Source organism: Rissa tridactyla, chromosome 2 (genome assembly GCF_028500815.1).
Source record: "Rissa tridactyla isolate bRisTri1 chromosome 2, bRisTri1.patW.cur.20221130, whole genome shotgun sequence".
Classification (NCBI taxonomy): Eukaryota; Metazoa; Chordata; class Aves; order Charadriiformes; family Laridae; genus Rissa; species Rissa tridactyla.
The window spans coordinates 47,044,945-47,072,064 of NC_071467.1; the positions used below are offsets into that span (position 1 = coordinate 47,044,945).

General features: G+C 46.3%; 1 protein-coding gene across 5 annotated transcripts in view; it reads left to right on the forward strand.

The window, feature by feature from the left end:
• Window positions 1-10,057: 10,057 nt before the first annotated feature.
• Window positions 10,058-27,120, forward strand: part of NOL4 (nucleolar protein 4) — a 192,449-nt gene continuing 175,386 nt past the window's right edge. For all 5 annotated transcript variants that reach the window (XM_054191579.1, XM_054191577.1, XM_054191578.1 and 2 more), the window contains exon 1: window positions 10,058-10,324. In XM_054191579.1, the coding sequence (XP_054047554.1) occupies window positions 10,058-10,324 (267 nt within the window). The remainder of the gene's footprint in view (window positions 10,325-27,120) is intronic.

Sequence of the window (27,120 nt, forward strand, 5' to 3'; positions counted from 1 at the left end):
AAGTAGTCCTTCCTGAAACAAAACAGACATTTTTGCTGCCTCGTGCTCCATCTCTGCCTCTCTTTCCATACGCCAGCTTGGAGTGAGGGGCTGTATCAAAGGGGTGTCTGGGCAGAGTGGTCACGGTGATGTCTGTCTCCATCTGTTGTAGGACTCTGAGTGTGGATTTTGTTCTGAGTAACACAAATATGGGATTAAGGAAACACATGGCACTCTGAGGGCTAAATAAACCTCCTTCTAACAGCAAATAACCTGCAAGGCCTTGGTATAGATAAACGCCGTGATTCTGTCAGATCTCCAGAGCGCAGAGGGGCAGTCCTGGGCTCACAACTCATTTAATTCCTGAGTGCTGTCATCTTTCACACTTAGTGTCTCCTTGCTGCCCTGCTTGCGGTAGGGCACAGCTTGTTAGAAATCAGAGCACCACAACTATTTCCCTGTTGTCGCAAATTATCGTGGATTTTTGTCTCTTTCTGTAGGTGTCCAGATTGACATGAGGAGTTGGGAGAGCCTTGGAGAGTAGGGGAAATACAGAATAGATGTTTTGCAGACCCTCCTTGACTAAATGTTACAAGGTACTTCTACAGCGGGTGGGACCTGTGAGAAGGTCCTCTCCAGGCCTGTGTTCCTAAACTGGGGGACCTGCAGGACACAACGACAACTCTCTCCACCTCCCTATCCCGGGCATTTTCCACATATAATACCTCAAAATTCTCTACCTAATTGGTTTGTGTTGGTGTCCCACTGCCCTACAAGTGGCAGGGACCACCCTCGGTCAGGGGTCCTCTCCTCACTCCTGAGGGGTGAGGGATAACCCAGTGAGGCTGAGCACGTAGAAAGTAGCAGACCAACAAACAAACCAACCTAAACCGCCTGGAGAAGCCTCCAAACCAAACCAAACCAAACCAAACCAAACCTGCTTCTTGGGTCTGAACCAATTTTACTTGCTGTAAATTAATGGATAGCCGCACACCACTTCTGTTTATAAATCCTCAGTTGTTCTGAGAATTTTTTGTTTAATCAATTTGGTTGTTTGTTTTTAAATTTTTAAAATTTAATTTAAAAACTTTTTAAAATTAATGATCTTTCTTGTGCCGTTATTGTTCATAATGAGGTTATACTCAGCAAAACGTATTCAGTATTTTAAAAGGAACAGAGGGACGAGTATAAGGAGCATGCAATAGATAAGATGCACTTGGTGAGTGGGGAAAAGTCACATGAGGGCAGATGCTATAGTTTATAGTGTTCTGCTGCTCAAAGTTGATGCTAACGGCACTGACTTGGTGTTTTGATGAAAACTTTATTCAGGACATTGAAACAGCGCATAAATGTCATCAAGCCAAAAGCTACCAGTAATGACAGTTTCTGAAAGGGCACTTTTTTAGTGAGGGTTCTGGGACCCTACACATACAACCGCAAAACGTGCACGGTGTTTTCATTTAAGGAGCATGGCTAACTTATAGTAAAACTACAGCAGCAAAAATTTGGGAAGGCCTTTGAGCAAATTTCACCTGCGAAGCAAGATCAATTAGGTTAAAGGACCTGAAGCCCATAAAATAGTGAAGGAAGTAATACCTGCAACGAGAGGTGACACTCATTTCTTCTGTTTTGGTCTTCAGCTAGTGATCTCTAATGTTGTGAAGTGGCAGGAGGACTCGATGCTGCTGGCGCAAAAGTAAAATTTGGATGGTACTTTATACCAGGGAGGGGTTAATGTTGTATTTTTCCAAATGTTTCAGATTGAGCAAGTCTCGTATTTTTTCCTTCCTCCACAGATTGCTCCTGTTGTAAGGAGGATGGTGCCAGCTGGTTAACCACACTCCGCTCCACTATTGGCTTTGTCTACTAGTGCCTGACATGACGGCTGTGGAGACATATCTGGAACTTTCTGGAAAAACTTCCAATTATCACATCTTCCTCCATGGCAATGAAGTTGGGAACGCTAACAGAGATAGGCTGCTAGCATTTTCAGCACTGCCTTATTAGTTCTGGCTTGGTTTAGACAATGCACTGGGTGATATTCCAGTAGCTGGTTCAGGCTGGTGTTGCTTTAGCTGAGAAAGGTGCATTACTTGTAGAAAGAATAAAAAAATCCTACACACACACACAAAAAGTATAAAATCCTATGTGCACACCTTCTCTTCCACGGTAAAAGCAATCAAAGTTGAATGTAAGGCATCATTATAACATTAAAAAACATTTTATGTCCACATACAAACCTAACACATTTGAAACTTTCTTTTTTTTCCACTCTGTGTCTCATATTTACTCCCTTTTCCTTTCTTTATTACTAAGGAAATGAGGACATTTGCATGAAAACAAGAGCTCAGATTCTTAAAAGTTTGTCTATTCCTGCTTATATTTTCCTGCTCTGAAGGGATCGGAGCCTTCTGCAGAGGGTACCATAATTGCTTCCAACCAACGAGCTGTGATGAATAAGAAGCAGGAACTTTTAAACAAAGACCCTGTTTTCATGTAGATATTCTCAGTAATAAAGCATAGGGTAAAAGAAATATGTGAAGTTATGTTTTGCAGAACTGCTACTTAAAGCAAAGCAGCTTTGTAGAATAAAGCCGAGTCTGAATTTTTCTAACTGCAGCAAGGGAAAGTGAGTTTGTGTATTTTCCATAAGAGATTCCAAATGTCTCCAAAGAAGACTGTTAAAAGGCAAAGACGGAATATATCCCAATATTGTTCTCATCAGCATCATCAACATCACTCTACATGAAAAGATCCTAACGAGAATGAGGGTACCATTCTCCTGTTTCTTTATAAATCCAGGAACAAACAGCCGCTTTCCGCCAAAGATTTAGCAATCTTATAATTGTTCTTATAACCCATCTCCAAGTCATTGCCTTGGTCTACCTCCTCTTAATTTTCCAAAGTCAGCAGTAACTGACCAAAACCTACTGAAAAAACGTAGAGAGGAGTATTGGAATTGGAAACAAAAAAGAATTTGTAGGAAATGTTTATATTCAACAATAATGAATAGCTTAGGCTTTGCTTCATGTTAGCTCACTCGGTAGATAAATCAAAACCCAGAAGGCATTCATTTGCTTGCACTTTTCATACATTAATACCACCAGGTATCCACCTCTCTCGTTTCTGATCTCCTAAGCAGCAAACGCCTTGGAGCTATGATTAAGAACAACTTTCTAGAGCGGTTCTTTGCCAGGTTATATTAGTAGGTGGAACGGTGACTATTTTCTCCTCGCAGAAGCTGTGTCACAGCCGAGTCCTACCGCCCCAAGGTGACTGATTATTCAACCCCTCGGGGGATTTTGTCACGTACCTGAGACCAAAGGAAGACAGCAGAGACAAGCCCATGCGGTGCGTGAACACTGACCTCTACCTCCACAGTGCTCATCGGTGCTGCCATCACCGGGCTATAAGGAACAACAATAGACTTCCACTGAAATTCTCTCCAGAAAAGAGGAAAAGTGCTAGCAGGTATGCAGTTTAAAGTAAATCACTCAGAGCTGCGGTTTCTTTATTCCTCAGTGCGTCTCAAGACATTGAAGTGCTGCAGCAGGTCCAGAGAAGGGCAACGAACTTGGTGAACGGTCTGGAGAACAAGTCTTATGAGGAGCGGCTGAGGGAGCTGGGGTTTTTCAGCCTGGAGAAAAGGAGGCTGAGGGGGGAGACCTTATCGCTCTCTACAACTACCTGAAAGGAGGTTGTAGAGAGATGGGCGTTGGTCTCTTCTCCCAAGTAACAGGTGATAGGACAAGAGGAAATGGCCTCAAGTTGTGCCAGGGGAGGTTTAGACTGCATATTAGGAAAAAGTTTTACACCTAAAGGGTTATTAAGCATTGGAACAGGCTGCCCGGGGAAGTGGTTGAGGCACCATCCCCTAAAAGACGGGTAGACATAGTGCTTAGAGATATGGTTTAGTGATGGTTTTTGTCAGAGTTAGGTTGATGGTTGGACTTAATGATCTGAAAGGTCCCTTCCAACCCAGGCAATTCTATGATTCTATGATCTTCTCTCAGTTCAGCAAGGAAGATTTTCAGTCTGCACAGAAAGTGGACTTTCCATCATAACTCACGTGCATCGCAAGTTAGAAGTGTCAAAATAATTTTTCTAACTATGTCAGTGAACAAAACCACAAAAGAGACAGAAAACTCTTACCCTTAAAGGCTACCCTTAACCATCCAATAACTCCATATCAAGCACTGTGCTGAAATATGACGGGGCATGTTTTCTAAACACTCCTCTTTGGCAGAAGTTGGATGATAGATTTCAGCCAAAAGCCTTCACTTTTTTTCAGCCAGTTCTAAAAACTTGAAAGTGTCTTCTCAGCTTTTTCTATGGACTCAGCGCTACATCACCACAACACTAATTTTGTCTAGAAACACTGGTGACTTTAATGAGAGACATCAGGCCCCGTTCTGCCTAAGTCTTCACTTTCTATTGCCAGTGGACTTGTTAAAGCTGATAATTCCAAAAATACAATATTTATAACGTATTCATGATTTATTTTAAACCTCTTTCACAGCCTGAGGCACATGAGGCAATTTAAATCGCCAAAACTCTGTTTTGCCACTAACACTTCATTACACTGAACGGAAAAGTTCACATATCTGTTGGTGTTGTATTGTTTTGGGCTGACGGCGCAGCAAACAACCCAGCAAGGCACAGATTTGGCTGTCTCCAAACCAGAGGACAGAAACTCTCATTTTCTGACAAAGGCAAGTGTGTTCTGCAGAAGAGCCTCCGTCCATAGCATCGAGGGACCAACGCAGCCCCTTTCCCCAAGGATGCTAAGGGGGTTTCTTCAAGTTCAGCTGAGTAACGGGGTGTCACTAGAAGTCTTGACAGAAGGAGGGTCTGTGTAAGCCCCTTTCATTGCAAGGAGATTCCGGTCTGTGCTATTAAACCCTCTTAATTCTGATACCAAAAAAAACCCACAATGGTGAACCTAACCTCATGCAATTTTCCTTATCTAACTATAATCTTACGGCACTAATTTCAGAGTCTCAGGTGACTTAAAAACTGGGGATTAAAAATCCGCATTATAAATTCACCATACAAATTCTGCTGAAATTACTATAGATATACTTATATGGACATATGTAATGAGCACAGGTTATGCGGATATAGTCTACACTGTACATTTATGTAAATGCGAAGTCATGTGCCGTGCAATTGAACATATTTAGTTCACAAATTCTTCATGGTAAGCATCATGTTTGTGTCCTTTGCTGATCCATTGCCTGGCACGGTGGGTTTCCAGGATGCTCCTAGGACTTCCAGCCAAGGGATAAATGGAAGCAGTAATAAAACGTCCGTACCTTTCACCAATGCAAATCAAAAATCCTCACTGTAAAACAAAGGAACAAATCCAGCTGAGTTAAATATTATGCTAGTTTCTGCTCTCCATCCCCACTCCAAACCACAGTTGGTTTTCATCCGCTTTTGTTTGTTCTCTCTCCTGTCATTAATCAGTTTGAAAAAATAATGAATATTTCTGGTTTCTTTAAGGCATGGTCAAAACGCAACTGAATTTAGGAATTTGTGTCTGCTGAGAAGGCATATGGCTCTTTACGTGATCCAAAGTGGTACTCCTGGATATGGAATTATTTTCTGATATACTAAAGCACTCCTGCCTATTTCAAGCATTTCACTCATCCATGCTCTAACTGTCCAGACCACCACTCCCCACTACGTTGCATCTTCCTTTCTCCCCCTTGCTTTGTGAGCTTACTTTGGATTCAGGCAGAGCGCAGTATCAGTGTGATATGGAAGTTACCGAGACCCTCAGCAGGAGGTGGGTTTGAGAACAATTATCTGACAGAATTGTTTAGCAGTGCAGCCCAATCTGTGTGATGACCCTTTTTCTAAATGTAGATATAATGCCACATTAAAGTAATGTTACATCTCATAAAGCCTGCTGGGTGAGGGTTCAGTGAGGTTCCCCTCGTTTCCCTTCTGCACAACAGTTCCTTTGTTACTGCCTCTCCTCCAGATCCTGTGATGGACGGGAGTCCCACACACCTCCAACACTAAAACGGGGCTGCCAAGATAATTTATGAGCCCTGAGGCCAACAAAAAGTCTCAGGCCTCCTTGGGTTATCTCTAAGTCCTACTTTTCTCCGCCCATTGTGCCGGCTTGTCCTCTCCGATTTTACAGATGCCAGGAGAGGTTTTGGCAACACAAGCATCCTTCAGCGCGCTGCTTTTAAACCACAGTCTTCTCCCAGCTTCGCCTGTGTTTGCAGCGGTGTTTCTAGACAGAAAACAGAAAAGCAGAGAGTAAACACGGGACGGGGGGGAGGGAGAGAGGAGTGGGGCAGCGATGGTGCCCCCGAGTCGAGTCAGGGGGGGAGATGGAGGCCAGGTTGTGGTTGCCCACATGCAGGGCCAGCCTGATGGACCAGCGTGGTCTGGCTGGGGCGTGCAAGGAAGGGCTTCTTGCGGCTTTCTTAGCACCTTCCCTTTTTGCACTAGAAATCCAGGCTCAGCATAAACAGCTTTGCTGGCGCCGCAGCCCTCCCATGGCAGCCTTTTCCTGCAGTTGTGAAAGTGTAGGGTGCTCGTCACTGCCCAAGCCTGGGCAGCAAAAATCCACAGCTGCCTTTGCACCGGGTCCTTCCAGGCCCTGAGTGACTGAGACCCCAGGCACCGGCAAGATTTCTGCAGAGGACACTGGGTTAAAGCTGGTAGATGAAAAGCTGGACGTGAGCCGACAATGTACGCTCCCAGCCCAGAAAGCCAACCACATCCTGGGCTGCATCAAAAGAAGCTTGGCCAGAAAGTCAAGGGAGGGGATTCTGCCCCTCTGCTCTGCTGTGGTGAGACCCCACCTGGAGTACTGTGTCCAGCTCTGGGGGCCCCAAAATATGAAGGACATGGAGCTGTTGGAGCAAGTCCAGAGGAGGGCCACGAACATGATCAGAGGGCTGGAGCACCTCTCCTGTGAAGACAGGCTGAGAGAGTTGGTGTTATTCAGCCTGGAGAAGAGAAGGCTCCAGGGAGACCTTAGAGCAGCCTTCCAGTACCTAAAGGGGGGTCTACAGAAAAGACAGGGACAAACCTGTTAGGTTTTTAGCAGGGCCTGCTGCAACAAGACAAGGGGTAATGGCTTTAAACTAAAAGAGGGTAGATTTAGACTAGATACAAAGAAGAAATTTTTTACAAAGAGGGTGGTGAGACACTGGCACAGGTTGCCCAGAGAGGTGGTTGATGCCCCATCCCTGGAAACATTCAAGGTCAGGTTGTACGGGGCTCTGAGCAACCTGATCTAGTCGAAGATGTCCCTGATCATGGCAGGGGGGTTGGACTAGATGACCTTTAAAGGTCCCTTCCAACCCGAACCGCTCTGTGGTTCTATGAGCCCCGCAACCCCCTTCATTTCAGCGCCACGGAAGAGAAGGGGGTTTCATTTGATGTCGGCCTCACACCCCATGGCCGCACTACAAGCGCTGAGCCGTGTCACTCCCGCCCGTCGGGAGGAGCCCCGGCACGGTGCCCGGCGCAGCCCGGGATGCGCTGCCGCCGCTCCGCGGGGCGGGATTGCGCGGGGGATCCCGGAGGCGACAGGAGATGCGGGATGCGCTGGCGGGGCGGGGGGGAAGGCGATGCCCCGGGGGAGCGCGGCCGCCGCGGAGGGGCTTCGCTCTCCGTTTCCAGGGGAAAACCCGGCCCGGAGGCACCCACGTGTCCCCGCTGGGACCCCCGCCGGGCCCGGCCGGTGCGCGGTGCGCGGAGTGCGCGGTGCCGTCGCTCCTCCCCCGTTCCGCCGGCCTGCGCGGACCGGCGGCGGGGCGTGGGGCGGGGGGGCGAGAAGAAGGGAGGGGGGGGGCATCCGCCGGGGGCGCGGAAGCCGCCAGCCCCCCGCCGCGGCCCTGCGCGCGTTTCTTGCTCCAATAAGCAATAATTAGGTCCTAAGCTAACGATGTGTCAGCTGATCCGCTCGCTCCGTCTGCGCGCCGGGAGGTGGCGGGGGGGGGGGGGTGGCGGCGCGGGGTGTGTGGGGGGGGTGGGGGCTGCGCCCGGAGACATCGTCATGGAAACGCTGCCCTCGCCTCTCTCCCCCCCCCCCCGCCGCCCCCCCCTCCACCCCACATCCCCCCCCATCCCCCGGGGGCTCCGCGTCGTCCCCCGCGCCCGCCATCGCCATCCCGACATGGGACAGCGCTGCCCGTCACCGCGCCGCGCCGCCGTCGCCACAGAAACTTTTGTCCCGGCGGCCAATCAGGGAGCACGCGGGGGGGGGCGCTGAGGGGAGGGGGGGGCGCGGAGCGGCGCTGGGCCCGGCCCGGTGCGCCGCCGCCGCCAGCCCGCCGCGGAGCGCAGCACAGCGCGGGGAGCGGCGCAGCCCAGCGGCCCCCCCACCCCGGTGCTACGCGAACACCCCTCCCAACCTCCCCCCCACCACCACCCCCGGTGGTGAAAGCCGCCGGCGGGCCCGGGTGGGACGCTTGCCCCGGCCACCGAGGTGCCGGCTGCGGGCGGGGGCGCGGAGCCCGGCGCTGGATGGCGGAGGCGCGGGGCGGGCGCGGCCGCGGAGAGGCGACGAGAAGAAGCGGCGGCGCGGCGCCTTCCCCCCGCGGAGGGGGTGTCCTGCTCGGAGCGGCGGGGGAGCCCGGGGAGAGCGCGGACATCTCCGGCGTGAACTGAAACTGTGGCAAAGGGAGGGGGGGGAAGAAAAATAATCAAGATTGCTTTTTTTTTTTTTTCCTTCTTCCCCCTTTAGAAAAAGGGGGTTTTGCTCAGCATCCGCACGCAAACTTACTTGAATGCCTTGTAGCCAGTTTAGCCCAGAGACCGGAGGATACCCCGCACCCGAGGAGTCCTACATGTGTGAGCACCATCATTACACTGGCAGAGCAACCGAGAGCCGCCTCCTTTCCTATACCAACATCCTCCTGGGACTGATATCTCTCTCCTCTGGTCCAATATCCGAGCCTGTCTCATCTATATCTGGTTTGGTGTTTTTTCCTTTTTTTTTATTTTTTTTATTTTTTCCTCCATCGGCTGGGATTGCTAAGTAAATAAATAGAGGAAAATTCCTAAAAGGGAATCTGAAAATTCAGTGGGACCGAATATGAGGAACTGAAATGCTCACGGACCATTATTATTATTTTTTAAATTAAAAAATATGTACTTAAAACGCGGATCGGATGTATTAGGCTTAGAAAATAGCAGGTAAGAACTTTCTTTCTTTCCAGTACCTTCATGCCCGGAGCGGGGATATCTGAAGCAAAGCCGCCCAGCCTTGGAATAAAGGGGGAGCAAAGAGACCAGTTTGCCCTTCACTGCTTCCTCCATCCTGCGCGGCGAGGCTGCTCTGGGGAGAGGCACAGCCCGCCAGGACAGAGACAGAAAGCCTTTCGAGAAGGCAGCCGAGGGCTGCCGGGGCGGAGGAGGGTGGGCTTTTTTTTCCTTCATCTTTTTTTTTTTTTTTTTTTTTTACCCCCCTTCACCTGCACTATCCAGGGTGAATCCGTGTGCAGCTGATGTATGGAAAAGAAGAAGGATCCGAGTCGATATTTTCTTTTCGCTAAGCCGAGGGATAGAATTTTAATTATTTATCCACCCGAACCCTCTCCGGGTAAGACGCTGCTGGAGCCAGTGGGATAGTCCTGCCTTGCACAATTATTAAAGAGACTGATCACGTACCGTGGAAGGATAAGAGGAACCTCCACCAGCCCCGTTTCGCCTCCTGTGAAAAAAAATAATAATAATATGAAGGAGAACATTGCCACCCTATTGAATTGATTGCTACCCCCCCCATCCCCCTCCCGCCCCCCCTCACCCGCCCGAACCACCACCACCACAACAAAAAAAAAAAAAAAAAAAAGAAAAAGAAAAGAAAAAAAAATCCGCCGGGATCTGCCTGCGCCGGGACCTCCTTCGCTCCGGCTCGGAGGTGGATGATGCATTTTTCATGAGCGCTGGGTGAACAGGTGCAAAGTGCGGCGGGGCGGCCCGGCCCCGCACCCCGGCCCGCATCGGGGCGGCGTGTCCGTCCGTCCGTCCGTCCGTGTGTGTGTGTGTGTGTGTGTGCGCGCCCCGGCGTGTGTGCATGTGTGCGTGTGTGTGCTAGGAGATTATGGAGAGCAGCGACCGGGACATGTACCGCCAGTTTCAAGACTGGTGTCTCAGGACTTACGGGGACTCAGGAAAAACCAAGACGGTGACCCGTAAAAAATACGACCGGATCGTCCAGCTCCTGAACGGCTCCGAGTCGAGCTCCACGGATAATGCCAAATTCAAATTCTGGGTCAAATCTAAAGGCTTCCAGCTCGGCAACTCGGACGAGGTCAGTGGTGGTGCTGGAGGAGGGAAGCAAGTGCTGTACGTGCCAGTCAAAACCACGGTTAGTAGAGAATTGTCTTCCTTGTTCTATGTCGGCCGCTGCAGCCCGCTCCGGGAGCGAGAGGCACAGGGGGAGCCGCAGCCACAGTTGGCTCCTTCCTCCCTCTTCCCCCCAAGTCATCATCACCATGTTGCGTTTGCCTGTCACATTATACACCGCCGAGGTCTTTGTGGGTCCTTTTATTTAAAGCGATCGTGCGCACAACGCACCCCGCCGGGTCGGTGTCGTTCTCGTCCTCGTTGTCGTGTGTGTTCCCCCCCCCCCCACCCGCCGCCCCGCTTCCCCTCCGTCCCCTCCCGGGCCGCCGCGGCGGGGTTTGGGGTGGCCCATTGTCCCGCCGCCCCGGCCATTGTGGCGGGGCCAGTGTCCCCGGGCAGTCGGTGGGGGCCGGTCGGTAGCGCACGGGGGTAGCCCGCCTGGCACAAAGCCAAGCCTGGCGCCGATCGGTGATTTGGGGGTGGGGGGGTGGGGAGGATGGTGTTCCCCGGGATATCATTTTTTTTTTCTTTTTTTATTTTTAATTATTATGAATGTTTATTGTTAGCCCGCAGCGCTGGAGCCGCCGAGCGGCACGGCTGTGCCAGGCTGGCTGTGCAAGCGCCGGCTGCGATAGTTAACGGCGGCGGGGAGAGAGAGGATGCTCAACAAAGGGAGAGAAAGGCGGGGGGGTGGGGGGGTTCCGCATGACCGAAGGGAAGGGTGTATTTTTGTTCCTCTTTCGGGGGTTGCACGAGTCTGGCGGCCCTAAGGCTTGAAAAACTCGGTTTGATGCGCAAGGGTAGCCTGGCATCCCCCGGCAGGCGCTGGAGCTGCGGAGCTCGGCGCAGGTCTGACAGCGGGAGAGCTATTATGTTTGGTGGTGGCAGAGGCGACAGATTTTCCTATTTAAGAAGATGGGGACTGTTGGCTGCAAGTAGGTTTTTTTGCCTATTGAACTCTCTTAATGTATCATTATTCTTACTTCTCATGCTCTGGGTCACGCAAGCTAAGCTTCTTTTGTTTGTACGTGGGGCGGGTGGGGATGGGGAGCTGAGAAAGGAAAGCCGGCAATTAAAAATATTCCTGCCTGGGCATTTGGCTTGGATGAGCAATATTCACCTCTTTTTTTCTCTCTTTCTTTTTTTTTTTTTTTTTTGGTGGAGTGGCAGCTTATTCTGACCTAACGGGAAGGTTGCTGGGTGGCGCAGCAAAGGGGGCTTCTTGGAAAGTATTCTGGGTTGGGTTGTGACGTAGGCTGCCGGGGAAATCTGCCTCTCTCTGCCTTGCTGAAGTCATAAACCTGGGCATTCCCGGGGGCCGGCTTGTATTTGCCCCCTTGTCATCAACGCCATCGTGGCTGTGAGGAGGCAGAGGTGGGAAATTAATTTCAAGGAGCTTACAAATAGGAAGATTGAAAGTGAAAGAGAAGCTCTGGACAGAGTTTGTTCCCTCTCTATGGTTTTTATTCACCAAAGCGTTCTAGGTCTGCCTATAGATGCAGGTAATTTGGCAGTTTTCTGTTCTAGCGTTAGATGACTGATTGCGAATCTCTGACCCCAGAGGGTATTGTAGATACAATTTATAACGAAAATGATGTCTCAAGCAGAAGTCTCCGATTAGTCTGGTATTTTTTAACATCTCCTCTGCTTATTGAAATAATCATTTTGGAGAGCCAGTAGGCAAGATCCTTTATTCCTAAGACTATTCTTTTCACTGCAAGTTCAAAACTGTAAGCAAATTCAGTTTTTTTTTAAAATCATATCAACTACACTTCTAAATAAAAAGGCCAACCTTCATTTTACATGATGGAATTTAAAAATTAAGTTCTATTCTGGGCCTCTGAAACGCAAGACAGTGATGATCACCTTGCCTGTTTTCTCTCACCTTTGCCAGGCCAATAAAGCCCGGAGTCCCACCTTGCATCCCTTCTTCTATTTTCTTTTCAGATCAAATAATCACATTTTTTTCTCATTTTTCTTTCCTTCAGAGATTTCAGTCAGAGGTTGAGTGCCTTGCTGGTCTTACCTTTGTTCATTTGGGGGAATCATAGCCTCTCTGTACATTCCTATATATGTGTTTATATTCATATAGAAGCAACCAAGCAGGCATTCTAATAAAATAAGGATGCCTGCTAATAAAACCAAGAAAGGAAAGTCAGCATGACCTATCTGGAAGCAATTCCCAAATATCTGTACATTACTTGAACAATGACATATAAAATCCTTACAGAGAAGGTCTTGCATGTAGGTAAAATTTCCTCCTGCTGGCCGACATAAATCTGTTGTCCAACACAAGTGAGAAAAGGTGATACTCAGCAGTCATAAAACATTCAGCTCTCAGAAACAAATGCTGCCCATCTCCTAAACCCATGAATCTGGTGTCACTATCCCATCACAAAAGGCAGAGGAGCATTTAAGTAGACGTGTGGGGTGGCAATGGTTTGTATGAGCTACTGCCAGGGCAGGGGCAGTGCCTGCCAGGCGCTGAAGGCTCAGAAACAACCTGGTTGACAGAACAGGGATGCAGCCCCTGGCCTGGAGAAAGCCAGCGGCAAAACTCTATTGACTTCAAGAGGCCTAGGATTTCACCCAGCCAGGGATGATAAGTTATAAGGGGAAAGATTGGATTTTCATCAGACAGTAATTGTTGGTAAGCCTTAAAAGCCCATTCTCTCATTTCTTTAACTCTTACTAATTATTTAAGAGTTTATTAATTTTTGACCATTTAGAAACATCCCCACTGTTTTGGTTTTTCCTCTCTCTGTTATCCCGTACAGTTGAGCTCATCCAATCTGCAGAGAGAGCCACAAACAGTAACAGATCCCCAAACAGTGAATCTCTCCCTCTTCTTGTCCATCATTTGATCTCACCATAGGTAAAAGTAATTTCAATTTAAAATCAATCACTGCTGGCAGCATGAGCACTCCCGCTGCAGTAACAGGATGGATGAAATTACAAGTTGGACTCTACAGTCACAAGCTAGTCAAAAATAAGCAAATATTCAAATAGTTCATTAGGAATTATTCTCTCCTTGAAGCTTTAAGATTTGCTGCTCGGCTTTGCTGTCAGCCAGAGAGATTTGCTCCTGATGGTGCTGTAATCCACTGCTGCTGGTAATTAGACATCATTACTGCTGCGTTAAAGGGAAAGAGAGAAGGAGAGAGGACAGGCTGGGGCTAATTAACTACTTGATTCTAATGAAAGAAAGAGAGCCTGATAGCAACTGGGAGGTTGCACCGGAACAGGCTAGATGTACAACACAGACTTAATTGAAGCAGGGGTGTCTTGCAGTCTCACAGTAGCTGAGGTTTGGTCTACTTTCATATTCTGTGGGCAGTAGCGCGCAAGGTATTATCCTGTTTTTTCCTTGCCTGGTTGGTAAGTAGCTCAAAATCACAGGCCCATCTTCAATCTCCTGTTTAAGCATGCCAGCAAGGAGAATGCATAGATGATTATGTGCCAGCTTAATCTATTTTATGGGTACGGTCTCCTCAAGAGCAACAGGAACAAATCAATTTCTGCATGTTCATATCCCTCTGTGGCCTAGGAGATGCACTTTTGGTCACCAGGCAACAACATCCCCTGCAAAACAGCCATTTTAGGTCCGGAGTGGGACAGCATACAGCAAGGTATTCCTAGATGCAACCTATAAGCGAGTATCTCACTTCTGCAACTTTTCAGATTGCTACTGTTATCACCGTAGGTTTTCTTTCACTAAGCCCAAGCTGCACTTTCTGAAAGTAGTGAAATTATGCCTAGCCTAGATGCACTGTATAAACGTGTTAGGCCAACAAATATGCCAAATGGCTGACAGTATGGGCTTCTAATGGTTAGTACTCACAATCCATGAGGAGGCATGGAACTAATATTTCTAGTACAATATCTTTTCTAACCGTGTACATGATTTTTATGGTTGATTTTTTGGTGTGTATTTTTTGCATAGTTCTTTAACTGAAACTATTTATCGACTGGCAACTTGAAAACAAATTTATTTTCACTACTTTTCTTTCTCTTGCTTGATGTTGTCCATAGAAACAAATATGGCTCCTAAAATCAGTCTTGATTTAAAAATATATTATAAAATAATGTCCCAAGCTGTATCAGCAGATTCTAAGCAGAACTTTCCTTTAAAAAAGAAGGGTCAAGATGACTGCAGGATACCTCTCAAATGCAGAATTTACACGGTATTAGCAAACTAATAGAATATAACCTCAAAGGCCAAGTTCAGATTGCTTTTATGTATTATTAATTTGAAATGACTTTAATGAAATCACAAGTCTAATAATGTATGAATTTTCGTATGTCTTCTTTTATATTTTCCAACTATAAGCATAGAATGAACTTTCTTTCAGAACCCGCATTTTGTCCTGTTTAGTTAAATCTTTAGATCCTCCAGGAGGATCTGGTACCTCTTGGATTGCCACCAGCAGCCCAGTGAGGCTCTCTGCAGGTGCAGGGCTGTACTACTGAACCCGATTACAGGATTTAGGGCTTTAAAATTACAGGCCAGTCAGTTCTATGGAACAAGCTGTATCCCAGCCCACCTCTTGTTCTAGTAGATGGACGTATCAGTTTATGGTTCATTCGATTTTATATAAATGACTTTGCTTATGAACAATAGAAGAAACAGATCACAGTATAAATAGCTTGTATGTCAAAATATGGTGCTTTAAATTATCTTATGCTTTAAATTGTTCATTATTTTAGGGCATTTTATAGCAATCTGAAAATATGCAGCTTTGCTTCACTACGTTTCTCCCCGTTTTTGTAGCCATCGATATAAAAAATGAATTAAAGGGTTTGTCAAATATATATTGGTAGCTCTGTAGCCTACTGAACTGCCAGCACATAATGGCAGTAAGTACCACAGAAAGGTGATGCTGAGGGTGAGCTATAATTTATCCCAAGGTACAATTCCGCGGTAGTTTACAGTCCCCTTAAATGCACCTTCCAGGCTCAGAAACGGCATTCGAGCCCTGCCGTATCCCTCTCATTTTTAACTGCCCACCATGTTTTCCTTAACCCCTGTCCGGGTCTGCAGAGCTTTGTCTCCTCCAGTTACCCGCAGCCTCTGCCCTGCCGGTTTGCAGACCTCCTGACGGCCTCGGTGAGGAGGGATGCTAGTGAATCAGACAGACAGTGCTGGAAAATGGTCATAGCAGATGGAACAAAACCGGTTTAGCTGGCAACTCTTAACGCAGGCATTCAACGAGGTGTTCATGAATAAAGAGAATAACTCTGTCCTGAAATTTAAAAATGTTAAAGCGGCCATATGTAAGATGCCATCTCCACATGCGTGTGTGTGAGAGAGAGGCAAAGGGAGAGGAGGATCTGAGAGTTCTTGGTAACAATGTTAAGCTAGAATTTTCCAAAGAAACATGAGCCAAAGAGAGCAAGTTTTTAAAGAGGGAACATTTTAAAGCTTCTCTTCTGCAAAACTAGAAACTGTTAATATTACTTTAGAAACGTTTAATAGGGTGGAGCAGCACCATAACAAAACTTACTACTGATATACCCATCCCATGCATGTAATGAGACAGGATGACAGATTCAGTGCTATCCCCTGGTACAGGCCAAGCTTGTAGCTCGAAAGCCCAAACCTTTCCCGCGTTCCAAGCTAAAACCTCCCAGTTTAATTTTCACGCTGCTGTGACCCTTTGCCGAGAAGACTGAGGTGATGGTGAACCTGGTGCTTCAGTGTCTTACCCCCAGCCTCGTGCCGGGGAAGCTGCACTGGATTCAGTCGTGGTGCAGCAGGGCAGGGACTCCAGCCCTGGCGCTTCAGCCCTGATTTTCTTCAGAGGTGCTGTGTGTTGTTTCTGTGGCTACGTAGCTACGTGATCAGTGAGATATAAGCAGGCATTTGCTAGCAGGTTGGTGCTAAAATGGCCTGATAGGCACCAGTACAGCATAATGGGCCTTCTTCTCATCTTTTTATGGAGACTGTTCCTTTCACTAACTTTTGGGGTGATCACCATCGTTCTTGTTCAATGCTTTAGACAGAAAGGAGACACAAGCCGGAGAGAGTATACACATACATACACAGAAGGACTCCGTGTAGAGAAGGCTTATCACGAACACAGGCCCCCGTGAGAAGGCAGCTAATGCTGGTGCTGGACGAATACCGGAGTTAATGATTCAAATTTCATGTTACACTACAGAAATAAATTAAAATTGGCTGACACTGAACCTGTCTGCTGTTGAAAGGAGGCAACCAGCAGCTGTTGGTTTTGGTCTGAAGGAAGCTATTTGGGTCCTGATCTTGCCCTGTATGCAGGATACACCTGTTGAGAGCTTGCTGGTAAAAGAGGAACAAAACAAGCAGGGCAAATGTTGAAGAGAGATATAAATGAGGTAGATGGGGAGAAAGACCATAAGACAGCATGGCAGGAAACACTCTCCAGCAGGATCCTACCAGATTCTGCAGCCTCCTGTGCACCACAGAGCATCACAGGAATCTTTTGTTCCTCGTTGAGTAAGTTGACCCTGATCAACAGAGCCTCCAAAATGAGTAGAACTTTCCAGGACATAAAAGATATTTTGATCTTGTATATGTCATTTTAAACTTGCCAGAAGTCTCTCTTGACTTTAGGAAACTCAGGAGGTAGGATCTGCTGCATGTGAGTTGTTTGCATTGTCCTACAGCAGCGCCGAAAGTGATCCTGTAGCTTTCTTAAATTACCTTTCTGTTCTGTTTAAATAGATGAACCTCAAAACCTTACATTTCCACTAGTGAGGTATTTTTTTAATGGTTTATTAACATAAAGTATCCAGGTAGGCATTGCCAATATCCAGGAAAGACCTGGTACAAGTTATGGCAGCGAGCATTCTTCTGGATGCAAATGGATTTTCTTAGCGATGATCAACTTTATCACAGGCAGTTGTACAGGCTTCTAACTGCTTATTCAATAACTCTGCAAGCTGCAAAACCTGACAGTTATTATGTACCTCTGCAGGGATTAAAGCTAGTTGTTGAAATTGAATTGCAGGGTTTGAACCATTTAGTTGTATATGTGGATACTTTTCGACTTAAAGGGCTAGCTGTAGTGAACATTTTACTTAACAAATCTGATCTATGTTAAAGTTAACCTCAAGTAAAGACTTTTTTCAGATATAAATATTCTGTATAGACTTGGAAGAACAACATTTATTAAATGACCTACTTGAGCCTAGGATGAAACTCATTCAACCTTTTTCACTGGAGAGCCTGTAATTAAGCTCCTCTGGGAAATGAGAGGTTATATACATCATATTGCCAGTTAAAATCTGTGTGTCTGAAAGTTTTGTAAATTTTTTCACCCTAGAGTTTTTGATACAAAAAGAGATGGATGTGATAACATTTTGCCTGTATTTAAGAAAATTTAGGGAGTGATATCACTTGAACGTAAAGGATTTATGACTCTAACTCACAATTTTTAAATGTGTATGTCTTGTGATTGCTGTCTTTGTTGCCTATGGACTTATGTGTACCACTACCAATACTGCCAGCTGGATTTTGTAGAAAACTTTTGTTCAAGGCAGATCCAGAGCTGAAGTAGCTGCCACTAAATCATGACCTCTCTGTAGGCTAAAGCCACACTATGTTGGCATGTGGCAAATCAAACTTGCGAATGGACAAATGCTCACTACCCTGAGCTGACAGAAGTATATATACAAGTATTTAGATATAATAAGACAAGAACACCTAATGTATGGCCAGAGGTTTCACCAGACAGGAAAGACAAGGAGTATAAGAAGGTTTCGCAGAACTTCATTTTTCAGTATGTATCTATCTTCTCTGCTGTGCGTGATGAGGAAACACCTGTCCTGGTATCAAGACACTAAATTGTAGCGCATCACCAGGATTAATACAAATCCAAGAACACTAAAGACCTTAAGAATGAAGTAACTAAAATATTATTAAAATATATCATTTGCGACTATGGACGGCAATCATACTGGAAGAAGATGGCCAAAAAATGTACTAGAAAGAAAAAAAAAAAAAAAGTGGTAAAGATAGTTAATAGAAATGACGGACCAGTGAACCATATTTCAACACCAGGAAAAAAAATCAATAAGAAAATCATTAAAACCAGAGTTGTTAAGTGTCAATATGAACTATACCTGGTTGATACAACTAGTTTGGATTTTGTGAGCTTAGTTATGTTCCTCCAACCTGTTATGTTCAGAAGCCTTTTAAATAATTTTCAGGTGACATTGGCTGTGGCTTCCTTCTGAAATTAAACCAATCTGATACTGACTTTACTTTGGCTATGATGACAAATTAAAGCTGGTGAAGAGTTGGGAAGCCATAGGAAGCATTCGAGAGGGATACAAATGCAGTCCAATGTGTGTATATACACACACGTAAGTATACACGTACACACATAACATTCAGACAAACGAAGGGGTTTCAACACTGGATGGAAATGCAAATTAATTAGGTTAAGCAAGTCAAGAAAGAATTGGGAGGGAAAATAGAAATATCATAACAAAGGAAAAAAGGAGAAATCATGGCAGGCAGAATTCCCTACAGACTGTTGCCAGTTAATTTACATTTTATGCCATTGTGACATTAGCTTTTTGAAAGGAAAGGAAGAATTCAAGCTTTTCAATCATATTTAAAATGTATAGAATTAGTATAACCTCTCAAGGGAAATATTTAGGAATAATTTCAAACAAATCAATAAGCACATCTTCAATAAGCATAGCAGGGATAACAAAAATCAGCATTAAGAAAAGTATAGAGAATCATATCAAAAACTTAATTCTTCTTGTTAATTAAATGGTATGTCCTTGCCTTTAATAACATGCTTAGTGTATTTACCTCATCTCTAAAAGGTCATGACAGATGAAAGGTCCAGGGAAGGTAACTAAGCTAATTAAAGAAAAAGGGTACTTATAAGAGAAATAGATTTTAATGGTTATGCCACCCAGAAAGATGAACGTTAAGAGAACATGCATAGTAGAAAACAGACATGTAAGGACGTAGAAAGAAGCTGAGCGAAATGTGGTGTAAATACTGATGAACAGCAGAGAGAGAAAATTCGTCAGCCACCCTTTTTAATCCTATTCCATCTTCTAAGACTCCTTTGACAACCATCTCAAAAGGTAAATTCAAAGCTAGGCCATTGTTTCACAGCCCGTGGCGTTGCGAGTGGCAAGTCTGCATTGCAGCCCCTAGAGAAACTGGGGTTGATTCAGCCAAAATGTCTTCCAAGGATTTTACAAGAGGATGATAGCTCCGTGGTGCTCGTAAGGATGTAGTGTGCTCTTTACGTCAGTTCAGCTTTGCTGGCTGGAGCAGAAGTGAGGACAAGGTCATGTTCATGCCCTTCCTGCTCTCTGCCCGTGGGAGCAGGGACACCGGTCATGGCACTGTCTTGCTGCCTTGCTGCTACCTGGTGTCTTAGAGCATCTCCCCAGTGTTTTCCCGTAGAGCGTCTATCAGGGTTTGTCATGTTCCAGCCCATACAGTCAACGCAAGGAAAGACTTGTGGAGCATGGTGAAATCCCAGCATCTTCCCTTCCCCCTTGTACTGAACTTCAGTATTGCTGGTGGTCACAGCCTTCATGCTCTTGTTTCATGAACGGATTATTAAGTTTTAGGTATGTGTTCTTAGATTGGCTGAAGCTAGCAGTGGAAAATAATTATTGCACAATGCACCTGGATGCACCATATTTTGTTAAGGGATGTGTTTGTTTATTTACTAAGTGCTGAGCTCTGAAACATCTTTTGCGGGCTCCCTTGGAGATGGGGGCTAGATGGTTTGTTGGTCAGTTTGACTAGCAGTTTCTATGGCTCATTGCTGTAGTGATATTACTAGTTTGGAGGAAGGAAGGGGACCATCAAGTTTCTGAGCTCCAGCACTAGCCTATGTGGACCAGTGCATGAGATCACTCTGATTTATACAGAACGTTTGCAATGAACCACCTCCGTTTTCCAATTTACTCCACTTGTGATGAGAAGTAACATGCAGTTTTCAACTCCGTATTTTTGTCTACTTGTGCTAGTATTTTTTGCGTCTAGTTCTTGCAACTATTACCAAACTCTTACTACGGTGGGAAGAAAAAGAAAAAAAGAGCAGAATTATTAGAGAATTTATTGCAAATATGAGAGGAAATGAGCTCATTCAAATTATCACAATTTCTGGAAGACTTTGCTTTTGACCAGTCTGACCAGCAAATGTGGCATGTATATAATTAGATGACTCGTCCCATTGCATTTCTCAAGAAACTGCAGTGGAAAAGGAAAAAGAATGTAACATTCTTTTTCCCCTTAATCTAGATATAGTCTTTTTTTTTTTTAATGACATCTTTTGATAACCTTTATCTTCTTGTATTCTGAGAGTTCAGCAAAGCCCCACGGCCATGGCTGCCATAATACCGAAGTATTTCATTCGTAGTGAGCAAACAGCTCAGGCTTCTTTTAATGAGTGCTATATTCCAGTTCCAGGCATCTGTCTAAAACCTGTAGTTCAGACAGACCACATCTATTTACCCCTTTTTGTCTAAATTTGGACTTATCCAACAAGGAAATGGGGTAGTAAGTTCTGTATAGATGCAGCAGCAAAACCCAGAACTTCTCAAGAAGACGTATATTGTAAACTCATGGCACTTTGACTCTGCTTTTTTAGAAAACCTTCATAAATCTGCTGCATTTTACCAGTGCACAAGGCCCAGTTATCATTGTTGTGGTGTAACTGAGAGTTGAACTGGGCATATGGTGAGCTTTCAAGGAGTTTAATTTGCACTGAAGCAAATAACAAAGCAATATAAATAAAGCTAGGTCTAGAGCTGAATAAAGCCAGTTAAAATAAAACTACTTCATTTTTAATTGCCCTTCTGTACAGCAAATTCTAGTATTCTCTTCAAATCAGCCCAATTTTGGCAAGACTTTGAGGAAACTGTGGAACTGAAAAGATTGTTTTACCTGTATTCCTAATTGAACCCTACATTTTCAACTTGAACCAAAAGGACTGCTTGCAAAAACTGAGTAGGAAAAGGCGTTCTTAAATTGGAGAAAGCAGGTCAAAATTTATTACTAATAATAAGTAGAACATTTTAATTAATAGAATTCTAATGAACTATGTCTTTTCCGCAGCTTATCGTTGAACTTTAACAAATTTATAGGTAATTACCAGGGTTTTTTTTAGAAATTTAATTCTTAATAAATGTAAAGTCGGGAAAAAATTTCACATATACAGACTTTAAAAATTTTAACAAATTGGCATTATGATGCTTGCTGTAATTTGAAAGCAAGGAAATAAACAAAGTACAATATAGATGGTTATGTGAAAATATTTTAAAGTGAATTTGTACTTTGCCTAATAGATACAAAGAGTAAACTAACAGACCTACAAAAAAGCTGGAAAACTGTAGCTGTAGGAAGTTGGAAGGAGTCAATCCAGTAAAATCTCTGAGGCTTTGAAGGACCAGTTCTGTCATCCTAATTTGCACTGGATGAAATCCCCTCCCGGGATAGGACCAGCAGAAGGTCTGTGAATCATTTTTTTTTTTTGGCACAAAGATTACGCCCGTGTTTTGAAGACATAATGCAGTCCTTGGGTGATGCTCAGGCTTTGTAATGGCCAGTGCCCAGGGAAGCCAGTCCACCCACAAAGCATCCGCCATGTGCACTCAACACCCCAATCAGGTGGCACCTGACTGGGTGGCAGTGACTGAAGTCTCAATAGGATACGTTAAGATAAAGCTTTTTCTATTTGTAAAGAATAATTCACCTGTAACTGCTATCCAGTTTTGCCACAGTCTATTCCAATGTGCTAGACTAGTGCTTAGTAAGTGTATAGACATGTTTATAAAATCTATAAAAATGTCTAGAAAGGTTTAATTACAGCAAGGCCAAAATCAGCTGTAAAATAATACTAGGAGCACCCTGCTCCCAGCCCTTTGGTCATAATCTTCTGCAATGCCAGAGCTGCACTCACCGCAATGCACTGTACAGACAGCTCTCATTGTAGAAATCCCCATATTCTGATTGTTTAGGGAGGGAAAAACCAAACTGGAGAACAAACCTGATCTTCGTCCTTTAAATTCTCCATATATTTAAGTTAATTAGAAGTGCATCTCTCATCCTTTCCCCTTGCCAACTAAACACACATAACACAAACACTCACCCTCAATTACAAAGTTGAGGTTGGTTGGTTGGTTGTTTTTGAGTATTCTCCATTTTCTACGGATATTGCATTAGGACATCTGCTATAGGGAGAATTCATATCTCTCTCTTTTCCCCATTGCCCCCTTTGAACTATATTTGCATTAGAGCAATCCTGCTTCTAAGAGGAGTAGAAGAAAAGTGAGATGAAAGAACAAATGGAGTAAAGTGTGAAAACCAATCAAATATAAACAAACTTTGGCTTAATAGCTCCCTGTGAGCTCATCCTAAAGCAACAAAGTCAGCTTTGGGAGAGGTGGAGGCTGGAGAAAGTAAAATAAGCCCGGAAAACACGTATCACACATTTCACAGTAACAATAATAATAAAGCTAATAAAGTAAGCCAGGTAAAAGAAGGCTGATGCTTCCTGTTAATTTGGTAATAAAACTGCTATTGATCTTCAAAACCAGTATTTAAGCAGCTGAGCATACCTGTTGGCCACCTATAAGAACGAAACAACCTTAAGATATTATCTACCTAACAATTAAAACTGCCTGGAAAATGTGAGGAAGATGAAACTTGATTTTGGGGGGGGGCATTTTTCATGGACATTTGATTTCAGCAACATTGTGAACAAATTCTATGTCTATTCCTCAGCATTTATTTCAAATTGGAATTTATTAGTCAACATTGAATTTAATGAGTATCACAGCATGATATAGCAGAAAGTAGCTAAGCAGAATGTTGCTACACACTAAAATGCTTGTCGTTATACAAATAGGCAAATAATTAATATAGATACACCTCACAATTTGAATCTGAATGTGTTCGCCATTGTGTCATAGCCCAAATATCTATTTGATGTCTGCAGCGCTATGTGTTGTCTTCGATCCTTGTCATTTGTCTTTGCTGCTGCAGATTATTATTTACTAATAGGCAGAGAACCATTTTTTTTCCTTGTGTTGCCTTTATTTCCAGACCTCGAGGCCTGCTGTTTCTCATTTTGAATTCCAATCCAATGGCAGGTGCCAAGATTCAAATGTATATTATCTATGGGCAGTAGGATCAGCCCGTTTGTGTAACATCAGTTGAACTGCACCACTCACTGTGCTGGCTGCATTTTAATATTTTTAATCTTTCTTTGGAAGGCATGCTATTTTGGTGAGCAACCAAATGCAGTCTAAGCTGCACACAAGAGGAGATCTGCAAATGGGTTTCTAAATGTAGCCTTCTGTAAAATTAAAAAAAAAAACAAAAACAACAAACCAAAAAACTTAAAAACATTGAACTGAAGAATCTATTAGGTCCAATCCACCCACCGCCATCTGGAGCAATAAGTTATCTATCTTATTTATCTGAAGAAAACTTTGGACATGACATGAGCAGAAATGAGGTGAATAAGTTGAGCTGAAATAATTTGTACATTAATCTTTTAAAACGTCCAAGGCCAAGAAGGCTGATTTTAAGAACTGCTGAATGACATTACCATAATAACGTGAAATAGACCATTTTAAAGGCAAAAAACCCTGTTCCCACTCAAGTCAATAGCAAAATCCCACTGACTACAATAGTAGTGGGATTGGTCTGCTAAGTAGCAAACCATGCTTTAAAAAAATCAATACTTCAATTTTACAAGGTAATATGGATAGCCGTATAGTTGCCTATTATCAGACCCCGTAGTCTGTGGATTTTATCTCCCTAATAATACCGAGGTTCAGCACCTATCTTATGAATCATTGAGAGGGAAGACATGAGCCATTTCAAAGCGTTTCCCCTGCCCCGAGCCCAGGAAGCAGGATGCGCTGCACCGAGTGTGCCTCCATCAGCAAGGATTACTCGGAAATGAATGACTGCCTCCCTCTGAAAAAAAAAATAAAAAATAAGTAGCATTAATCGCTGCGGATCTCGCTGTAGCGTCTGATGCCCACAACTTCCATGCCAATTCTTAATACGTGTCAACAATCAACAGAAATGCCCCAAAATGGGTCAGGTTTTCACCTCGACCCACACCACGAAAAAAAATACGGGTGACTTCTTTCGTTTTGCATTTCCCCTCTTGCGTTTCAAGCGTTGTCATTCAAGAGAGAGCTATATCCCATACGCTCCCCTTTACACAAAGGATATACGTGGCTGTCAACAGAAAACAGAGCCGGACTTTGGGGAAGGGGCTGTATTTTTCCTGTTTTCATTCCCTGGAGCTCAAACCACCCCTTGCGATAACATCCTGCCTCCCTCCGCTCCGGGGCACGCCGTACCCCAAACCCCGTGTGTGATGGGAGCTGAAGCGGCGACAGGCCGTGCCTGCGCGTGTGTGTGTCCGTGTGTGTCTGTGCCCCGCGTCCCCCCCGCCGGGCTGCGGTGCGGGGCGGGGGCGGGCCGGGCGGCGGTGACCCTGACTCCATCGGACATAATGAGCGCAGCGGTTCGGCCGCCGGCAGACATTTGCCTCACCCCTCCCCCTGCAGCCATATGGTGCCGCGCACAACGGCCGCGCCGTGCGGGGATGGGGCCGGGGGGGGCGGCGGTGGTGGTGGTGGTGTTGTTGTTGTTGTTGTGTGTCATCCCGTTCCCCCCCGCCCCCCTTCTCCCCGCGTCCCCCGGGGGTGCCGGCCGGTGCTGCGGAGCGCACCTTGCCGGGGACGGGGGGCTGCGGAGGGACCATCTGCCGGGGGCCCGCGGCCGCCCCGCGGGAGGCAGCCCGGCCCCGCGACGCCAGCTGGGTGCGGGGGCTGCCCTGAGGGGCGAGGAGGGGGCCGGGGCGAGAGCGGGGGGGCGGCCGCCTTCCACCCCCCCACCCCGCCTTTTTCCCCAGCCCGCTGCCGGCTCCGCCGCCGCTGCGGCTCCATTAATTGATTCAGGACCCGGGCTGGCATTGAGGGCACGGGGGAGGGGGAAGCGGGGAGAGGGTGCGGCTGTGCCGCCATCGTCTTCCCCCCTGCCTGTTCCTATGGTAACAGTGAAATACCTCCGGGACACGCACACCCGCTCCCCACTCCCACTCGCGAAGCGGGGGGGGGACCCGGCCGGGAATGGCCACCGCACCCCCGATGCCGCCCCCCCCCCGCCGCGCTGCCCGGTTCCCATGGCGACGGGCTGCGGCAGCACCTGTGCAGCTCCCGCCCGGCCATCGCCCCCCCCGTCTCCTTCCCCGCCGCAGCCCGGCCCGGCTCCCGCGGGGGCCGGCTGCCGGGCTGTGCCAGCCCTCCAGAGAAAGGGCTGCGGTGGGTTAGGGGCGGGAGGGGGATCCGAGCCGGCCCGCAGCCGCCATCCCGCCGGCCGCCGGGCCTCGACCTGCGCCCCCGCGGCCGGGCAGCGCCGGCCCCCAGCCAGCCGTTAGCCAACACCCCCGCGGGTAAACGTGCGGGCGGCCGATATCGTGAGGTAAAATGGTAGCTCCGGTGTATTAGCTGTGCAGCAGGTGCCCCGTGCCCGCCTGGTGGTTACTGCCGGCAGTGGCAGCACCCAGAATAACGCCAGCGGTGGAGATGGGTGGGTGATGGCCGCCGCTGTCCGGAGCTCTCCTGGGGGCGGCCGTGGGTGGGTGTCCATGCCAGCCTGCCTGGTTCCCAGCAGAGGATGGGTGCTGGTGTGTGTATGTGGCACTGGTGAGGCCCCACTTTGAATACTGTGTTGAGTTTTGGGCCTCTCACTACAAGAAAGACATTGAGGTGCTGGAGTGTGTCCAGAGAAGGGCAACGAAGCTGGTGAAGGGTCTGGAGAACAAGTCTTATGAGGAGTGGCTGAGGGAGCTGGGGTTGCTCAGCCTGGGGAAAAGGAGGTTGAGGAGAGACCTTATCACTCTCTACAACTACCTGAAAGGAGGGTGTAGCGAGGTGGGTGTCGGTCTCCCAAGTAACAGGCAATAGGACAAGAGGAAATGGCCTCAAGTTGTGCCAGGGGAGGTTTAGACTACATATTAGGGAGAATTTTTACACCTAAAGGGTTATTAAGCATTGGAACAGGCTGCCCAGGGAAGTGATTGAGTCCCCATCCCTGGAGGTATTTAAAAGACGGTTAGACGTGGCACTTTAGGGACATGGTTTAGTGATGTTTTTTGTCAGAGTGAGGTTGATGGTTTGACTAGATGATTTTAAAAGTCCCTTCCAACTTAGACGATTCTATGATTCTATATGGCTAGTACCGATTTCATCAGGGCGGTTCCAGATGTCCGCAGTGCTCTTGCACTATGGCCATTTAGCCTGTGGATATCACAGGCCTCTGGGAACTCAAAACTGCGGTTTGACGCAGGGAAGCCCTTGTCTTTGGAAGCAAGCCCCAAGTCTCTTAAGTAAATTCACCGTACCATGATGTGATGCCACATGAGACCCTGCTGGCAGATGTGGGGCTGCCCAACAGCAGAGCAGTTACATATACTTGCTGTAAATAGTGACATGTCGTGGTTGGCATGGCTTGAGGTGCAGGGAATGGAAATAAAACCTTGCACCACTGTCACTGCTAATCTTCACCCTCGCTTTCTGCTTTTGCCAGAACCCAGCACTTGAGACACCTCTTCCTTGCCAGCCCTGGCGCTCTCTTACCATGTGTATGTGGCTATGTGGTATGTAGCATAGTATATAGTTGTAACTATTGCTGAAAAGTAGTGTTGCTCAGCTTTTGGCCCTCAAGGTGATAAACTGGCTATTGCAGGCAATACAAACATTTGCATATCGTTCTGATGTGAAAATGTGGTCTTGGGTCCCTGTTGTGCAAATATTAATCTGCTC